We start from the raw sequence: 20,835 nt of genomic DNA, 5'->3' as shown, positions 1-20,835 counted from the left end.
CTAGCAAGACTCTGCTGGGTCAATCATCTCCAACATGACTGGATTTTGCTTCTGCTTTATTTAGGTAAACGTATGTTAACATATGCAGACAGCAGCTAAGGAAAGCTGACCGTGGTAAATGACTTAGTTGGATCTTGGCTCTGGCTAGCTGTGGCTCTTTAAATAGCTAGCTTTTACTCGACAACTTTCGGTCTTAAGCCATCTACTGTGACAGTTAATTAATATAAAAAAGCTGTAAATAGGTTATTATTTTATATTGAAAAACATGAACCTACAGTATATCAAAAAGTCAGAGCTGGTCTAAATTCAGTTTTGACCAAAGCATAGTTTCAGAGCTTTTTCCTCCCAATTCCACCTTTATGCTAACCCTTGTGCTACCTTGAATGGTATCGATTTAAAGGTGTAATTGAACTGCTCAACTAACTTTCAGAAAAAACTTCCTTTAAGAAACTCTAAAATATTACTTCTTATATAATGTATCAAAATGCTTTTAATAGCCTGAAGTTATTCTTTAAAAGCTTTTACTTGACATCTGACAAAACTGTGAACTCTTCTTATCTAGCTCCTTTGGACTGTGCACTTCAAGTGTCAGGCCATATTTAAAAGCTGTTGCCTCCTGCCGTAAGTGCTACAGTCGCTCTCTGTCCCAGGAGAGCCTGAGTCAGAGAGTGTCTTTGTATTGATCGGTCCTGCAGACAAGCCTCTGAGGATGTCCGGGACCTTTCAGTGCTCTTCTTTAGCAGAGCTGGATCCGGAAGGGGACACCTTTAGACCTGTCAAGACGTACAGTACAGTTCACTGCTACTACATCCATTTGAGAGCTGAATTATTGAGAGGGTGAGAAGTGGGTCTAAACTGTGCTCGATGGCTCATCACTGTGCAGGTCTTTTCTTATTTTTATCTTACCTATCAAGAAATAAATGCCTTGAATCAAACAGAATGAGAATTTCATTATCTTGAATTTGTGTGATAGGTTAGATTTGCTTTGGCTTTTGAAGGAGATTGGCTTTGGAACAGCCAATTCCTGCAATTTCAGTTCAGCTAAAGGAATTATGGGTTTATTTTAGGCCTTTATTTTTCTTGTCTCATTCCTTTGTTGCTATGGTAACCTTCCACATCCCCCAAATTGCCCCTTCGTCTGGCTGATGGGTGGTCTTTTTTCTTTTCTTTTCTTCTACAACACCGGTGCACAGCGAAGCTTTTTGTTCTCTTGTCTCCATCGTTTCCTATCAGTCTTTCTTTTTACTTATAGTTTGTTTTATTTGTTGGAGAATAGTGAAGGCTGGACACCAGATGACAACAAATCGATCCAGCCGGTGGCAGATGGGGACGTGTGAGTCGAGTTTGAGTGGTTCAGGCCTCTGAGTGTCACGTTTCTCTCAGCCCTCCTGAAGCGTGGCTTTTCCCAAACAATACATCGATGCACCATAGAGACTTCTATCTTCCCTTTCTGTCGGCACAAACATATTAGTAGAGCCTCAAATGTGATTTCTGACACAGGACACAAACGCCCTCATAAGAAAACACTGTGCAAAGCCAGTATCAAAAAGAGGAAATGCTGCCTTCTACTTCTCCGCCACATCCTCTCGTTTGTACTTATCTTCCCTTTCGACCCGGTGACATGTTATTTTCTTTCAAAGCCACAGTTTGAAATTGAGTGCAGTCAGACCTTTTGTGCTGATAGAATTTACATGAGGCTGTATTCAGATTGAGTCCGCTTCTTTCATCGCTGTTGTGACAGTTGGCGGACTTGACATCAGTTCAGGAACTCAATTCAAGCTCACGTCAACCTCGTTCTGTCGAGTTGCTCTCAGAGTGCTAAAGGTAAGCTTATTCCAGAAACACTTTTATTGTTTATGACCTTGTTTGAAAGTTACTGTCAACCTCAGGAAAAGGAAGCCGCACACACACGTTAAACACACAGGAAAAGAGAAGCTGCTAAGCAAGGCTTTTCTCTCCCCCCCAGATCCAGGAAACAACAGCTCAACACGCTCCAGGTCACGTCGGCTTTGTCAAACTGTGTTACTTTGTGAGTTTGCGGTGCTTTGTCTCAAACCTTGTGATTGAAAATGTTCAGAGGCAGAGGTTCAGCTCCTGGCAGTTCAGTGGGGATCAACAGTACTTGATGTCATGGGTGTTAGGTGTGCATCTGAAAGCGAGAAAAAGGAAGTGAGGAAACACTTTTTTCCAGTTTGACGAGTTTTCGACCAGTTCAGTTAGACTCGTGTGAAACTTCTGAACACCCACAGACTTGAAAAACCCTTTTCGAATCCAAATCCAAAGTCTAAAGAGATCTGTGTTGAGCACAAGTTTTCCTTTGTACCTGAAAAGCAAAAATTGGAAGATTTCCACACAGCAGTTTAAGCCTCCAGGCAGTGCAATCATCATTTTCTCTGCCGGTCAGAGAGTCGAGCAACAAGGTCAAAGAGCCCCTGTTGAGAGAAAGAGACTTTCTGCTCGGGTTGTTGATGGGGAAATGAGTTCCCGTATTCTTCTGTGGTTTATATTTAAAGCACATCTTTTCAGCTGGTAGAGCCCAGCTGATCCTCTGCAGGTTTGTTTCTTTTGACAGGTGGTTAAAAAATTCACCTCGTGGAGAAGTGATGGAGGCTGATATCTTTGACTATCACAAAGAAGAAGAGCCTGTGGACATTGATACTTTTCAAGGTATATATGCAGTTAATTGTTAAAAATCATGTAATCATTTCCAGATACCCTGAAATTATTTTCAGTTAGTTGATCAAGATTTGGACAGATTTACAGATTACATAAGTAAGCTTATGATAGGGTGACTGGAGGCTGTCATTTCTCTTACTGCCCTTACTGCATAAATGTATTTAATTTAGACTTCTTAATCAGCCTCTAGGCTTTTCTTTAAAGGAAAATCTAATAATTTGCATGTTTTGGGGTATTCATTAAACTGAAACATGCTAAAACTAGCCTAAAATTTTTCTATTTAACTGATTTGAACACCTTTCGATATATTTTCCTGTTTTTTAGCAGCCATCTTTTTCCATTAATTTTCATTCATTGGTGAGTGAACTGTCTTGCGTTGTGTATCCCTCACTATGAACATCAAGTTTCTAAAACCTTATTTTGAGGTACAGGGTTGATTGTTTAAAATCTGTCTGTACTTAAACTTGTAATAACTCCTTTATTGGATAGCATTGACTTACCGTATAAACTAGCCTATATAAGCAACATCATTATCAGGGTCATTATAAAACTTAATTCGATCAACCAGATCAATGTTGGGTCCATATTTCCATCTTAATGGTTTGGTCTCCATCAGTCCCTGGTGTTTAATATCTGGCTCTGAAGCTGGGACTCCATGTTTACCTAATGGTCGATAATCACTTCCTGTGATTTATCAGAACAGGAAAGATGATGGTTTTAAAACCAAAATAATAATAATGAGTGATCAAAACAACAGTAAATAGATTCCATCATGTTGTGCCTCTCAAGCCCTCCAACCACTATATATTATCTAGAATATACATTCACCAATGCTCGGGGTGGCATCGGTTTACCAACGTTTAGTAGCAAATGCATTTGAGCGAATTCAAAATATGTAAAAAAATACAAAAGGCTGTCTCATCAATGTTTTTATTGTACAGGCGGAAAGCAAAAGCTGATTCAGCCAACATCTTTAAATGACCCCAAACTGGAAAAACTAAAGGAGGTAAGACACAAACATCTGAATTTACATTTAAACCTTCCTTGTCTGAACTTGTGCTGCAACATAATAATCATCCTCCTGGATCTGAGTATCACATGCTGGACTCACTGTGAGTCCTTAATGGCTTTGAGATCAATGCTACACAGGAAGTACATTAAAGAGCGTGCATGTATGTATCTGTGAAGTGAAAAGCATGAATAATAACTGACACAGAAAGAGAAGTGGAAGGATCAGTGAAACTTTAATGAGCATGCTTATAAGAGGTGATGGTAAACACATCAAAGAGCCAGGACAAGGACTCAGCAGGGTTTGCTGGATGTAACTTTAAAACACATTGATGACATGAAGCACATGATTGGCAGAGCAGGTTCTTCATGCAATTGTTGCAAGTGGCAATAAATGAATATTTAATGCAGTAAGCCTGTGGCTCAAGAGGCTGGGGGTATAAAACTGATTAAATATTGCTTATTTTGGGGAAGTGCTTTGTATCTGTCATCATTCCCATCAGCTTACGGGGCATATCATTCTTCATAATTGACAAAGATAATCAAAACAAACAAGGTTTCCTGCTGTTTTTCATTCGGTGCACAAAATAAAAGTAGACAGGCAGATGAAAGGGTTTGATGCATCTGACTGTGTGATGAATTGTGTGTTGGTAGGCATTGGTTTATTGGATCAATAGCACTTTGAAACCAGAGCACATAGTGGTTCAGAGTCTGGAGGAGGATATGTACGATGGACTGGTACTTCATCACCTTCTGTGTGAGTTAATACACAATTATATGATTACACTATTATCCCTGATATATAAATCATCATTGCTTTCCACTTTACCGGTATATAAATTTAGGACAACTATGAAATGACTTCCCTTGCAGTTCTTCACAGTGGATAGTGGTAAACCCCTTCACTATTTACTGTAAACACTTTATACTTCAAAAAGAAAAAACAATGGCAAGCAAAACTTTGGAATGACATCAGACCATGTTTTATGTCAAAACAGCATGTAAAAAAGGGTTTGCTACCTATAGACAAAAGGTATTGTATCACTTCCTGCATAAACTTACCAACATTACCATTTGTTAGTGTTAAATAAAACAAATACAAACAGGTGAGTACGCTTAGGCAGATTTAATTTGAACAGGTTTATGGTAATGTTTGATAGGAAACGGCTGAATGCAAACATATAAGCTATTAAGTTATCAAATATGTTGTTTTACCTCATACTTGTCCCTTAGGGTTTTCAGTATCAGTTGTCTTTTCAGCCACTGATCAATACAGAAGCAGTGTCAGATTCCCTATGTTCCTATAATAATGCTCAAAATTATAACAATAATGAAACAATTATTATTATAAAGCCCTTTTCGGGTACTCAAAGACACTGTACATAGTTGAAAGTTGAGGAGGCTGTAGTCCTCCACGCTGGCGGCCTGGATTTGAACCCGACCTGTGGCTCCTTTCTCACATGTCATTCCCCAATCTCTCTCTGCAGTATTTCTGATTCTATCCACTGTCCTGTTTCTTAATAAAGGCATAAAAAGCCCCAAAATTAACCTTTAAAAAAAGTTAATAGATCAAAACTTTTAGTAAACATACAGCTATACAACATAGGATCCTCCATTTGCAGTTTTCCCAAAAGATGTAATTTCTAATGTCTAAAACACATTCCATAATAATTTCCTGATTTCCAGCCAGTTTGGCTGGTGTAAAATTGTCTCTGGAGGAAATGGCCCTGACCAGCAAGGCTCAGATTCATAAACTGGAGGTGATCCTGGAGGAGTTGGACAAGAGACTGGGCCTGCAGGACAGCAGCCAGATCAAGTGGAACGTCACACGTGAGTCATGCAGCTGAAATGGTTTCAAAAACAAAGCAACAAGCGGACAAATGTTCTGTTCTGGCAGTGACTTCAAATAACAGCAGGGTTTGTTTCGAGCTCAAGTGTGCCTTGTTAGCTTAAACCAACTGATGGGGATTATGGTGGAGATAAAATTCACTGACTCATGGACTTATGTTTTGATCAAAATAACTTTTCCTTTATATTGGCCTACTAATAGGTTGTTATAGGATGATGTTCTGAAAGGACAGAAGTCCTATGGATTCAATATCCCACTACTCATACTGCTCTCATTTTCTCAACCTCAAACTCTAAGTCGAAATGAAGAGTGATACTGTATTTGGAGGTATATTTCAAGAATATCAAGTTAAAACATTAAAAAAACACACACAACTGACTGCCTGACTGCTAGTCAACAGTAATATTAGCTAGGAATTGGTTGAATGCAAACCTTAACACAACCGTGACAATGCAGCTATTGGGTCAAATTTCTGGATAAAACAATATTTCAACATTTTTTTTATTAGGCTACTGCTAGACTTCAGTTTAAGTACTTCCTAGCTTAAATTACAGTAGGCCTAGTGTTACAGATACAAAAAGAAAGGTGTAAATACTTGGCTAGCAGTAATTAGCCAACAAGTGCATAGTTACATTTTGTAGGGATATTAGGCCGACATTAAAAACACAAATTTGTAATTGTATGCATCCTTCCAGTTCTTAACCATTATATTGTTACATGCTAGGTACTGTAGCAGTAATGTAAGCTAGCCAACAATTATATTAGTGAGGAATTGGTTTACTGCTAATGTGCTATCTGGTAGGCTAAGACTACTGTAGACTATATAGCAGCATATACAGTCTGGTTTGGACCAACTAAGGAATTAGAAATATCAGTTTTATTACATGGCTGTGTTAAATACTTGATTCTGAGATTGGCCGATTAAACATAGCAACATATCCCTCAAAAGCAGCCTGTTACTAAGAAAAGCAAATATTGCTCCGCTGTTGGGGTTCAATTCCATGTTAACAACCAAACCCCCCACCACACCCCAACTATACATTATCCCTTATTAAAAAATAAAAGTTAGATATTACTTTCTTTATATGACTCAGATTATTTTGACCTTGCATTGCGCTCATCTGTGAGGTTTTGAGCCTGTCATAACAGTGCTAGTTGTGTGGTTTTTTTTCATTGTATTTTGTTCTCCTCTGTTTGCCTGTCAGTCATTCACAACAAAGACCTTCTGGCCACTATTCATCTGCTTGTTGCCATGGTGAGATGTTTTCAGCCTGAGCTGGATTTACCACCAAATGTAAAGGTTGAAGTTATAGTTGTGGAGGTAAGTTTTTGTTATTACTGCTATGCCTATCACTGTGAAATTAAACACAAAGTTGTGGAGTTTCTTCATTTTGTTTTTCTTCCAGGTAACTAAAAGTGGAATAAAATCAGATGTTCAGACTGAGGTCCTAACAGGAGCGAGGTGAGAAGAATTCTGTCCTATGATTGGGTTGATGCTGTAAAAGAAAATCACCTCAAATTTTGTATTTTTCAACATTTTTATGTTTCGACAGAGGTGCTGGCTCAAACTCCCAGAGGGATACCGAGAGTGAGTACAGAGTGGTAGCTTGAGCTGATGGGACATTTTGGATGTCATCCAAGCTACTCTATAGCCTATACAACAGTTTTAACGCACTGTTGTGTCTGTCTGGTCACCCAGGGGAAGATCCTATCGAGGAACTGCTAAAGCTCGAGCCTCACAAGGTCAACACTGTGAAGAAGGTATAATGAGGAGGAGATGGAGACTGAGGTAGTTTACAGAGTTAAGTTTCTCGTCTCCAAGGGAGGAGGAATATAAAATGATTTTGACAGATTTTGTCAAAATCTGATTTTGTCTTGTTGATTCCTTATTACAGGGGTTTTAAAACGTTTTTTTCATTAAATGCAACCCAATTTTTTTCCTCTTTATTATTATTGCACACTTTTTTTTGTGTGGAAGAAATAAGCCTGTAAAGAAACATAATGCAGTCCTGCACCATCCGTTTTTGATTGAGTCAACGGCAACCTTTTATCTGAAAACCCCTCTATTGTGTGTGTAAGCTTCCTGCAGCTGAAAAAATAGCAAAAGCAAGCAAAGCCTTGAAACAACATTTAGTGTATTCGTTCTGATACTGAGCCTAAGTTCATACGCTTTTATTTTTGCTTTGCTTCTCACTTCCCTCTGCGTTTTTAACAGTATTGCTACAACATTTTATCTATCAAACCATTTTCTTGATTTCATCTGTAATTTTGCATCAAAATCAGCATTTTGCAAACACACAATGTAACAAATAAACAAAAATAATTAAAGAGTTTGTTGCATATTTAAGATTAAAATAGTTCATGATTAGATTAAAATAGGAATATGAATTGCAAAATGTGCTCATAAAATAACACTTAAATCTTTGATTCAAAGACTGATATTACTTTTTACATAAATTGAATTAAAATCACCAGTTATTAGTCTTATCTAGCAGCCTTATTTCAAGAATACTACTTTAATATATCAGCTGAATAAAACCACTTTGTATTTCAAACTGCCTAACTGCAGTTTTTTTTCATTTTCAGGCCATCTTACTCTTTGTAAACCAGAATATGTTGAGTCTGGGTCTGCAGGTGGCTGATATGGAAAAGCAGGTAAAAAAAAAAAAACACTCAAAGAAAAAAAACCCAATATTCTTCCCGAGATGATATCACCTTGTTTTTCCCGTGTTTTTCCTTTAGTTTGCTGATGGGGTGATTTTGCTGCTGCTCATTGGACAGCTGGAGGGCTTCTTCATCCCTCTCCATGACTTCAACCTGACCCCCGTCAATCCCTCTGAGATGGTACAGTATGGATTCAATATGGATTCCTCACGCATTAGTGAGTGAAGTGCATAACAGGACAGAGAAGCACACACCTGAGTTAAACTTTATTTGGTATAGCTTTACCATCGCCACTCTGCAGATGACTGTCATGTCATTTGCAATGTATTTATTCATAAAAAATGGAAAGAATAATCTAAATTTATAGTGCAACCTGATCCAAAACTGTGCTTATTACAATGTATTTTATGGTAAAATTAATATTTTACAGTTCCCATTCAAAAGTAGATGAATAATTACTGCTGTGCCATGGCTCACTTATAATATCTTTGATCTTACTTTCTTACTTTACTTGAAGCAATGAGATGAGTCTTTGAAAAAGTTATGACTCTTTTATCACTGATATAGTGAGCTTATGAATTACTAAGACCCTAAAGACACTGTGAAAGTCCATATTAGACTATTCAACGGCTTAAAAATTAATAATATTCTGGGGGTAGTAATGTCATATAATGAATGATAATATTGCATTATGTTTGATTATGTGTTACACTATTGTTATGTGACTACAATGTGTTTTAAAATTTCTTTTTGATTGTTTATGATGCCAGAACTCAAGTTTAACACAATCCTTCACCTTCTTTAAGCTAATATGTTACATTAGATTATTTTGCCAACTACAGCCTGCATACTGTAGAACTTGGTGTGAAACATTTAAAACATCTTCAAAGTTACTCTTTAAACTGAAAACAACTTATCTCTCTGTATTACAGTTAAATATTGAGGTTTAAGGTAAGAAAAAAATAATAAGAAAAGCATAGCACCTACCTATAGATGAAACTTTCGGATGAAATGTCCTAATTTGGGTGGATTTTTAAAATGTTTTTAATTTTTAATGCTTGATATTTTCATCTCTCTCTTTGACCTCTAGCTTCACAATGTGACCTTGGCTCTAGACCTCCTCAATGACATCGGCATCCAGATGTCCAGCGTTGACCCACAAGGTGAGGAAATACACACTGTGCACAAAATACACACTCACACCTTGTCTTCAACAGATTTTCCTCACTGGAATTAAAATGCCAGGCAGAGGATGAAAAAAAATATCCAGAAGGCTTGTGAGTAAAATAATTGCAGCAGGGGAAAAGACACTTCAGTTCAGAGACAGCGATTTCAAAGTAATTAATCTGATATCCTCTACTCAAGAGCATTTATCGGTGTGACAGGGGAAACGCCAGAAACTGTTAGTTTGTCAGGCGGGGAGGTGGAGGGTCGCCCCTGTAGTTTGAGTTAATTTTTAGGTGGAGTGTGGGTTTCACAGTGTTTTGGAGGGAGAGATGGAATTGCACACCGAATATGAATAAGTGCGACTCATGTCTCAGTATCTCTGCGGATGATTGGCTCAGTCCGAGGTCATCATCATTCATTTAGAGAGGAGCAGCGAGGGAGACAGTCTCAAGGGGACAATGTTACTCTGGTACCGGCTGATAGACACGGGGATTCAACCCCACCGCCATAGCTTTATCTACTCAGTGTGTGTGTGTGTGTGTGTGTGTGTGCGCACGTGTGTGTTTGAATGGAGGAAGATATCTTATCTGTATTCATGAGCACTGCCACTGTATACCACCCACTTATCAGACAGATCCCAGGAATATACTCACTATATCTCTGCTGAAATTGTCAGTTTCAACCTGCGACTGCCGGTTATAGACATCTAATGGTTCATGATTTATGATATAAATGTTTGAATGAGAGCAGTATGACATCACTAGCAGATTTAAGTACGAGGTTTTTGTGTTGACCCCCTTGCGAGATTGGGGCATTAGGGTTCTGTTTTTTTGGCATTTTTTCTTAAAGGGCCCAACAGGAAAATACAAACAAAAAGGAACAAAGTATCAGCAAAATCTACAATACCAAGATCTATGTTAGATAGGACACTTTTTTTTCTTTGTTTTATGAATACCAAAAAACCTTTTATCATTGGAATCAAAGGTGACATATGTGAGTTAAAGTCATAAGTAGCTTTCTGTCAGGTTCAATCTATGTGAACGAGTGAGGCATTAGCACATCAGCTTGTCTCGACCCGCATTAAAGGGTCAAAAGTGAGGCTTCGCGGCAAAAAGTAAAAAGCATGTGGGTGGCTCATTAGCTGCAGGTCAGGATCTAAGTAAATCTGAGGCTTCACATCAGATCTGACCAAAGATTAAAGCTTACATCACATTGTTCCGAGCTCCAGTGTTTCAACAACCAGCCATAGTACAGTAGCACCTGATCCCCAGGCAAAGCTACATTGCGACCCACCGTTTACGTTTGTAGGAAAGAGAAAAATGGCCAAAGAGAAAACCTTGATTACCTGCCCTGCCCTATATGTGTTTCACTTATGTCTCATTGTCTCTATTCCCTTCTGTGACAGTTCATCTTGGACTCTTGTGACAGTATTCCCTCATCATTTTGTAAGCTCTTGATCCGACCTTTTCCTGTTTTTGGACTTATTTGACCAGTTCTTACTGACCTGCTGTGTAATGAACACCACCTTTCATTTGACTTCCTGTCTCTGAGTCTTGCACTCGACATCTGCGCCTTGTTCAGTATTGACAGAATGAACTTTAATTTAAACATTTTGTCCCTTTTGCAGCTCAGTTGCACTTTTCTTTGGCAATTTTGTGGCAAACAAACGAGAAGCCATTTGAACCGAAATGCAATTACATAGCCATATTGAAGTATTAGTAACTGATAAAATTGTTTCAGGGGTTTGAATATAGAAGAGGGACCAGGGGGTCAGAGCTTGTGCTATTCCATGCAGTGCTCAAAACAAACACATATCTAAATTTGAGGTAGAACAGATTGACCAGCCTGCAGCGAGCTCTGACGTCACCCTCATCAGACACCTTTAGGATGAACCGCATTGCTGACAGTGAGCCAGAACTTATCACCTACAGTCACCTCACAGCCTCACTAATGCTCATGAAGATGAACTGGAGCCAAACTCTGCAGCCGGTTTGGAAGAATAGTGGCTGGTTATATAAGTTTCAGCAGAACATTAAGGCCCATTTTAAGGTTTTTGGAATGAGATGTCCAACAATCCCATGTGGGTGTAATGTTTGGGTGCCCATGTGGAGTAAATAAATCAAAAAAGAGATAGAGAGTAAGATAGAGTGACTGACTCAGTGCGATTTGGCAACTGGTTCAAGTGTGTGTGTGAATCAATCAATAGCAAATGGATCTTCTTCTCCTGCCTCCAGATCCATTATCGACAAGATGTTCTGTTTTCTCTCTGAGCTGTCACCATCACCAAAACTTCCCCAGCATATTGCCTGCCAGCCGTGACGCCCGTAATCGTGAAGTAAATCCCCAACATGATAACTGTTAATGTAGGGACCTGCACAATTAATCTAAGCCAGGAGCAAGTGGCTAATTCAATTCATTTTTAGTGCCTTTTTAATTACCCACATAATTGCTGTGATGGAATGAGGGATCCGGGTCTAAAACTGGAGCGTGCTTGCATGCATAAATTAGGTTAGGTGGTGCTGAAGTCGATCTTTATGTCACATTCATTCAGTTAGTGCATCTCACAACTGAGAGCAATTTTGTTGTCTCACCAAGGACATATTGATTCAATTCAATTTCCATTCAGTGTTTTTATTTAATTTTGTCATCCTGATCTATGACTTGTTCGGATGGATTGTGAGAATAGTTATTAGCTAATGTTGCTAAAAGCGTCCTCGTGTATCTCACTGCTTCACTGGCTTTACTGGATGCTGATGGTGCATTATAAATACTCACTCCATGTCCTTGTTTTATGTGACAGATATTGTCTCTCAGGACGTCACTGCCACCTTGAAGATCCTGTACGCCCTGTTCAAGAAGCACAAAGGGAAGTAAAGAGGACGGATGTGTGAAGAGGAACTCAGCAATGAGAAATACAGACAGAGAAGAAGTGTGTGTGTTTCTTAACTGTGGCAAATTATGTCACACTAAACAAATGAATATTTAAAGGGTTAAATTTACTGTTTTTTTAAAACTATTTGGGGCTACACCATAGAAAAAAAAATATATAAATGCCAGAACTCTAAGTAATTATAAGAAGTTTTAACGTAATCAATAGTTGTCTAAGAGCCCAGGCAGCAACATCAATTCATTTCAAATTAATTGCTGCAATTAGTGGATCTGCTCGTTAATTCTGAAGAAATCTGCCATGTTTTTTTTGTTGTTGCTGTTGACCTACAACAAACCATCTTATTACAGATGACCTTCAAGGATACAGAGGGCCAAAAAGTATTAAATGAGACATTTTAAACCAAGAGGCATGGTTTTGTGCTGTCTCTATTTTAAGACATACATCATTACAATGTTGGATATTCATACTGAAAGTTGGCAACGTTTTTCTTTTTTTTCTACCATGATGATTTTGTGACACTCCTTATATGGTCACATGACCCAGGAAAAGCTGGCAAAGCTGGCGAAGAAAGTGTGCTTGTGGGTTAAAACAACTTATTCCCTACCTTTAAGTAAACTATATAAAGTTGTGTTCTCACTAATTGCTTTACCTTGGCTGTTTTTTATACAAACTGTTTTGAGTATTTTGAGAGGGATTTTATTTTAGTTGAGCTGTTTTTATCGGAGTTTCTTTTTAGATATGTGTATTTTATTTTATTTACTGTTACCCTGCTGTGGACTGGAAGAAAAGCAATTTGTATTTTATTCTGTAAATCTCAATCTCAAAATCTCAATCAGTTTGTTGTGAATGTGACTAATTAAGAAATCAATGGCAGTGGCTCAGGTGATGGAGCAGCTCGATCCCCCAGCTCCTCTTCTCCACGTGTGTGTGTCCCTCTGGGTACGTATAAGAACTGGTTAGCTCTCTGACATCAATATGTTTGTGTTAATGGCTGAATGAGGTGCAAATTGGTTTACAAATGCAGCTAATTGCAATCAAACTAAGGCAGGTTCTCCATCATTACCAGATCTTGAGGCCGTGGCTTGTACAGAGGCTCTTTATCAAAATTGTATTTCCAGGCTGCATTTTCCAAAACATTTGTACCACTCTCTGGTCTTGCTCTGCCTTCATGGTCTGTTAAAATACCGTCTACATTGCAAAGACAACTGACGGCTGGACTGTGCAGCATCATAGTGAGGGGCTCAATGTGTTTTGAAATCAAAATCCTGAAACTTTCTTAACATTCATACCTGAAAGAGGAAGAAGGTTCCCGTCATAAGGAGGATGGAGATATTGTTCAAACCTTTGGCAGACACAGCAGACAGCTTTCAGACAGTCTCTCCCGGAAAACCTTCATGGTGTTGTACTCGATTGTTCACTCCAAAGGTGAAAGAAATGGTTGTGTGAAGAATGAAAAAAAAAATGGTGCCAGTGAGAGAAGTTCAAACCTTTCACACCTACACACAGCTGGCCAATTGCAGCTTGAAGTGGTTGTGAAAGTTAGAGTTTTAGTTTCGAAAAGATGTAAAAAAAAAACACACAAAAAACAAATTTGTCAATGTTTTCTCTTTACTTTTCACTCCTGCTATTGGAAAGCAACCGTCCTTTGCTGCCACTTCTCAGCAAACAATGTGTTGTTTTTTTTTGTCTTTTCTGCTTCTTTCGCGTTCGTGCAGAGAGTCTGTGAACTGTTCTCTTTGGAGAATTTAAATGCAATTGTCATTTTTTGGAGCAATTGTTTGTTTTGCCATTGATTTGTTAGACACTCAATGTCCCGAGCATGCAGAGTGCAGCGGAGATTAACGAGGGGATGAAACAATGGATGTGATTGAATTCAAGCATATTTTGCAAATGGACTGTCACGATAAATAGTGGACCAAAGCTGGGTAGATACACTTAATTATCTTTACAAATTTATGGACACCATTAGTGATAACTAAGTAGAAACTTTAAAGTGCCTGAGTGTAAACTAATGGTATCTGTCTTCCACTGCCTCGTTGTCTGGTTCTGTTTGTGCAGAGTGAAGTTCTTTGTTTGTGTCCTGGGGTTATTTGTATACAAATTTGGGGAATGCTAAACAGTAACAACAGACACTTTCACCCTTTTTGATTCCCTGCAGTTTTCTTGCAAATGTGTTTGTTGACATTCAGGGAAGCCAATTTATGCATATTTCTTACTAGGGTGATGGAAAATACTATTTTTCCTTCCCCTGACATTTGAAAAAATTTGCATAAAAATTTGCTCTGCAGTCAGGTGAAATCATAGCTGCTGCAGAGAGGGGGACAGACGGAGGTTGGGATTTAAAGAGACATTGAGGTGTGTGTTGCTCTTGTTCATCATGTGCATTGACCATTTCAGCTGACAGTTAAAGTCATATGATATCAAAGTGAGGTCTTCTCTTTTCCAATTTACAAACCCTGTGAGCTCCTTATCCAGGGTGACTGTAAACTGGATTTGATTGTTGAAAATGAAATCCACTGTAGTGCTTGGTCAAACCATGAAAAAAGCAATAAAGTAGTAAAGTGCTCATTTTATGCATTTTAAGGCAACATTACGCAAGAATTGATGTGTTTTTTTTTTGTTGCATTTTGGCACTTACTTCGGTCTGGCTTCTTGCGTCTCTCTCTTTTTCTCTCTTAGCTCCCTCCAGCAGCATCCTTTTCAGTCTCCAAACCTCTGCCATGGTGTTTGTAATGAGAATACTGAGCCAGGATCAGTAACGGGAGAAGTTTTCCATCATGGCTTTCTGCCAGAAAGCCGTGCCGTAAAGCATTGTGCACTTCTCACGGGAGATCCACTCAACCAAAGTTAGAAAGTACGAGAATAAGTTTGAGCCGAGGTGGGAATGAAAGGGGAAAAAAATTCTACCACAAGTCAGTGCGCCATGAGAGGAATTTAAACCTGTTCAAAGTTGAAATAGTAGAAAAGAATAGAGTAGGTTTATAGTAACTGTAAGTTGTAAGTAAGTCAGGAAAGTTATTTATATTTCACCTTGCAAGAACAGACGTCAGAAAGTGCTTCACAATAAAAGATTAAAAGGCAAACCAGAGAGATTGCAACAGAAAATAAAATACAACATAAGACACATAATGGAAAGAAACAGACAGTTGAAATAAATGGGTCTTCAGCAGTTTTTTTCCTCCTCAGTTCCAGTGGAAAACACCTCCAAAGAGCTCCGACCTTTAGAGCACGATGTCCTTTAGTTTTGAGTCTGGTAGGAGGAGCAACCAGCAAACCCTGATCAGAGGAATCAGAGTCCTGCAAGGCTTCAGCAGTTCTTTAACATGTGCAGACGCTTGACACAAACACGAGAGTGTAGACATGGATTCTGACTTGGATCTGAAGTCAGCACAAAGCACGAGGACAAGTGTTACATGAGACCTTAAAGACAATTTTATCAGAAACATAGCAGCAGTTGTAAAAAGTTTATAGAATGAAAATCTGTCGCACTGCCAAAGTAGAGCTCAAAGAGAACAAGATCTTATGTTGCACTTGTATAAATACTAAGAATATCAAATATAGAATATTGCACTTGTGCAATAAATCATGAATGTTTCACATGTATAATGCCTTTATTAATAGGAATACTGAACTTTTGGGATGATACAATTCACAGTATTATAGAATATTTGTCCATGATGCTTTTAGTGCAGTGTTCAGGATGGTGTTTTAAGGTTTGATCACTTAATACTAATATTACATCTCTATCCATTTTACATGCTGCCTCGCTGTTTCTTACATACCTCGGTCCATACAGACACTCTTCAACCAATCACCACCAACCACCTTCACCTCCTCAGCCTCCCCACATAAATTGTTGTTACATTAAACATTAAATATTTCTTCATATTCATCAAATGATGTGTTTTGAGGTCAGGGACTTCCTGTATCAAGCTTGCTTGGTCATTATCCAGAGTCTACACATGTTGCAATAAAAGAAAAGAAGCCTTGTGCATGCGCCCTGCCTGGAAGGACGTGAACCGTTAAGCGGCGATAATGAGGCAGAGTGGAGTGAGTCATTTAAAAAGCCTTGCCTATTCATTTTTCATTTGTTTATGAAGATTGGAAGTCTTAACATAACTCAGCTTTGCCGTTTATCTGCTTTCCTGTTAATCTAAATGTGTTCTAATTTACTATGAATGGGATCCACACTGTTACATATACCTTGTTCTGAGTCAATCCTGTGAATATTTTCATTCATTCATTCAAGTACCCAAATTATAAAGATAAGGGTGTGTGATTATTCAGAAAAACGAACCAGTATCGATAAACATGACATTATTATTTTTCATCCTTTGTGATGATGACTAGTGTACTCCACCTGAGTGACAGTCAGTGCAGATTCATTTATTCAAGCCACTGTATGCATTTCAGCACAAAGGTCAGAGCTTAGTCTGTCACAAGTTTCTGATCTATCTGAAGCAACAAGGATTCATTTAAGGAAAAATGTTTGAGGGATTCAATCTGATCTGCTCCAAAGAAAACACATTCTTCTCATTTATAGACACCTCATTTAGAGTGACTTTTCAAAATTACAAGACAGTTAATCTTTAAATAAAAATAACTCACAGGGGCAGAGGATATTTTAGAATTATTTTAATGCAGGCTGCTGTGGGAGTATTATATTGCCTGGGGTGAGCACACTTCAGGATTTCTCATTAAACTGAGAAAGAGAAAACAATACTCTCTCTCTCGCTCTCTCTCTCTCTCTCTCTCTGTCTGCAGAGAAACTCACCGAGATCCGTCTAAAATGTTGACAGGAAACATGAGTAAAAATGTGCCTTCCTCAACTCAGCAAACAGATGCCTATCTGTGCAGGAACAGGCGAGCAGAGCTAACAAAGCAGCGTATCGTTGAGTACTGAGCTAACGGCTGAGCTGCATGATCTGAGATATCCATAAATTGATTATAACAGACACCTCAAAGTGCAGTATCCTACTATGACCATTTGCTCTTGATTAGGAATACAAAAAATATGTCATGCTCGAGGAGTTCACTAAAGGGTCAAAAGATCACCTCATGTATTGCTGTGGGTGAACCAGTAAGACTTTACAAACTATAACCCAGATACAGGACTTTCTATAGCAACAGTGACTAATGTCTTTAATGTTTGACGATTGTACTGTTTCTCTCGTCATAATGAGTCTCACATCAGTATTTACACTCTCTTCTACACTCAAAGATCATTATGAAGGTTATGGTTATGGTTACGTTTCATCATTCAGTGTGGAGCAGGATTCAGGGGAGGGAGTGAAAACCACAGGAGGGATATCGGCATTCTGTCATTTTTAAGAAGTACACGGCCCCCTGTGGTTTTCTGAGTGAAGTTACACATAAATTACACTCTTGTTGCCAGAACGGAGGTTATTTATGATCAGATTTGGTGTATTTTCTTTTCAAAGCAAGTAAACATCAAACTTGAATCTGAAGTCCTCATGTGAAGTAAATAAAAGTAAACACAATAACCTCATCATTTCTGCTGAAGATCACGAGTGATATGAAAAACGTCTGACTCACGTCATTTATCACATTTTGTAAAGTGTCTCTGGACACAAAAGTTTCGATTGTTAAAAAATTAGCACATTGTTTGCATTTAAATTCTGCAAAAAGAAAAACAAATCCATTATTTTTCTCCCCAGAGTGGGCTTGTTATTTTACTGAAAATAAATCACGCTGCATCTCCTCACTCGGGGCTGTGACCTAGAAGGATACAACGAAGAGTGATTTAAACTTGCTTCTGTTTACCCTCATTTCTTTAATGCTAAAACTACTTATCCTCCTGGGGGAAACTTGTCCTCTGTATTTGACCCATCCTGAGTATTTATAGAACGAGGGGCTCTAGCAGCTCATACCAAATATCCACATACAAAGTAGAGCCCATAGACCAACTCTAGGTTTTTTTTTTACTGTTCAACCTCTGAAACCTCATTAGACTTTTTTTAATTTATAATTGCAGCTGAATTAATAATTGATGGACTGTGAACTGTAGCCAGTATTCATTCTGTATCTGTATAATAAGATGTTACAGAGGAAACACTGTGAATGAATGACAAAGATAAAGTCATTTGCTCTAATTTAATTTCTCTATGCGTTGGGGTTACACAATTATTATTTTTTTTAAATAGTTTTTGCAGGTTTGTCCTTATCTCAACCCTGACATGCTGTACTGGAGCCAGAAGAAAATGGCAACTGGAAAAATATTAAACCCAACCTGCAGGATGCCATGTCGGGCTTATGATCACAATGTAGGAGAGCCAAGCTGAAAACTGATATTGATCCAAACGAGATACTGATGTAACACAGGAGCTGTTGCAGCAATCATCACCTTCATCATTGTTGAATTTACAGATTAAGTCATTTTTTTAAACAAGTTTTAGGTTGCTGTTGATGATACCCAGTGTTTAATATTTAATAAATATGGAAATAGATTTTTTAAAGGTGAATAAAACATAAGTACGGAGCCCCTTAAGTCCCATAAAGTAAAACAAATATACTTGCTGGCTCCATACATCCTTTAAGCATGTAATGTGAAATAATCCAATAAATTACATTTTTAGCACTCAGCTTTTTATTAATAGACCTCATATTATTTCTTCTCACTTTGTTTCATAGAATGAGAGTTTCAGTTCAAGTAATTTTCCCAGTCATTTTCATTCTGGAAAAAAAAAACACACCATGAGTAAATTATGTGAAAGGCTATTGTTTTAAATAAGGGAATCAGCTCTATACTTTTTTGCTTCTTTTGTTTATTGTGAAGCACTTATTATGTCTGACGTAAAAAGATGCTCCATAAATAGCCTACACCGAACACAACTGGCTCTGCCCTCTCTGTCTTCATTAATGGAATTGTTGAAAAAAATAAAGTGATTGGGAAACGATGTTAAATTAAAATTGCTATAGATGAATTTGGAAAAGAAAGTAGATACGTTTTTGTCAAAATGTGTTGTTTATATGACCTTATGGCATTGATTCAATAATTGTGTATTTCACAAGTTAGCCTATATTTAAATATAGTTTTCCCAGTTTCTCCTTGGAAAGCTCAGGAAAGTTGCACCAGTTTACTGGATGCTTCAGAAACATAACATTTGTATAACCAACTAATAAGTCTTTATCTCTTACGGTTTTTCTCTCGTTAAACCAGAACAAACTAATTTGAAAAAGCTTCAGAGAAAGCCTAAGTAAAAAAAAAGAAGAAAATAAGTGTGATCCTCTGGCTCCTGGCTACAAGTAACAGTAGGCTATATCAAACATACCCGTTCAAAATGGCGGCTTTAATAAACAGTTAACCCACTTTTTTCGCGCTGCTAGTTCAACTAATGTTTGTTCAAATGTGACATGTTAGAATCAAGCTAACCCTCCAAACAGTCTCGTCCTGTCACTTCAGGGTGATTTGTGAACCAACCAAAATGCTCTGGGGCTACTTTCTGCTGTTGGTGACTTCTCCTTCCAAACATCAACTTCAACTGGTTGTTGCTGTTAATTTGCCTTCAAGGTGAGTTATTTTTAGCTAGCTAACTTTGTGTGTTTGAGCTTTTTTTTTTAGCTAGCTAACTTTGTGTGCTTTCATGAATGCTGTAAAATGATGTACTGGCTCATTTAAACAAGTCTTTTGGGTGCTTATCAATAAGCCATTTGCCTTGCTGTTTTCTTTTTCCTTGAGATATAAATAACATTCTGCTAATTTATGCTGCTGCTGGATATTTTTGGTTTAACTTGTTGGTGTATCTGATATTAATAATATTGTTGTATTGGTGGATGTTTGGGCATGAAGCTAAGTTTTACACTTATTATGTGGTGAGTTGTGTTTCTCCTTTGCTTGTTACAGTTGTTTTGAGAAGATACATGTGTTGTGTAAACTTGTGGTGTCGTCCTTAGGAGTGTAACACATTTATTCCTGTAACGTCAACTCAGATTTACTCCACGTTTTCTCATGAGCATTACAGAAATATTATCAACTCTGAGAAATGAGGGATACTTGACAGCTTTCTTTTGCATTTCTTTTGTAAAAATATCAATTACATGTTTTTTTAAGGTGTATTTTTGGGCTTTGTATGCCTTTTCCCTCTGGGGATCAATAAAGTATTATCCTATCCGAGCCTATCCTATCCTTTTATTTAGAGGAAGGATAGCGGATAGAGTCAGAGATCGGGGGGGAATGACATACGGGAAAGGAGCCACAGGTCAGACTCAAACCTGGGCCGCCCACCTGGATGAGCGTAGCCTTCATACATGGGGCTCACTTACTAACCATGAGGCTACCGGCGCCCCCATATCAATTACATCTTAGCTGTTAGTCTACTGTTTGTGGTCTATCGGGAATTATACACTCAGCTGCATTCAGACACTGATTGTGCTGCTTGTCAATGACACCTTGTGAAGATTGATATGCTCGATAATCATAGTCTGCCCACCTAATGTATATTTGCTTGATGCTAAAGATTCTGTTTTGTGTGTGTGAGTTGGTAAACTCCCAGTATTGAATTGAATTTATTTATTTAATAGGGACAATGCAATTTAACATAATTTCAATACAAAGCATGAA

At 38.1% G+C, this 20,835-nt stretch overlaps 1 protein-coding gene across 3 annotated transcripts; it reads left to right on the top strand.

The window, feature by feature from the left end:
• The first annotated feature begins 1,578 nt into the window (after positions 1-1,578).
• Positions 1,579-14,847, top strand: parvg (parvin, gamma). Of its 3 annotated transcripts, XM_061035832.1 has the most exons (14): positions 1,579-1,824; positions 1,967-1,997; positions 2,573-2,667; positions 3,618-3,682; positions 4,339-4,441; positions 5,371-5,514; positions 6,739-6,854; positions 6,940-6,995; positions 7,087-7,121; positions 7,233-7,294; positions 8,120-8,188; positions 8,276-8,377; positions 9,288-9,360; positions 12,165-14,847. In XM_061035832.1, the coding sequence occupies exons 3-14, from the start codon at positions 2,604-2,606 to the stop codon at positions 12,236-12,238; spliced, it is 963 nt and encodes a 320-aa protein (XP_060891815.1). In that variant the 5' UTR covers positions 1,579-1,824; positions 1,967-1,997; positions 2,573-2,603; the 3' UTR covers positions 12,239-14,847. The 3 variants fall into 3 exon arrangements, with proteins under 3 accessions (XP_060891815.1, XP_060891814.1, XP_060891813.1); XM_061035831.1 differs by lacking the exon at positions 1,967-1,997 and having other exon boundaries at positions 2,555-2,667; XM_061035830.1 differs by lacking the exon at positions 1,967-1,997 and having other exon boundaries at positions 1,580-1,824.
• Positions 14,848-20,835: the final 5,988 nt, after the last annotated feature.

Source organism: Labrus mixtus, chromosome 4 (assembly GCF_963584025.1).
Source record: "Labrus mixtus chromosome 4, fLabMix1.1, whole genome shotgun sequence".
Taxonomy (NCBI): Eukaryota; Metazoa; Chordata; class Actinopteri; order Labriformes; family Labridae; genus Labrus; species Labrus mixtus.
This window is presented reverse-complemented; position numbering and strand designations above follow the sequence as displayed.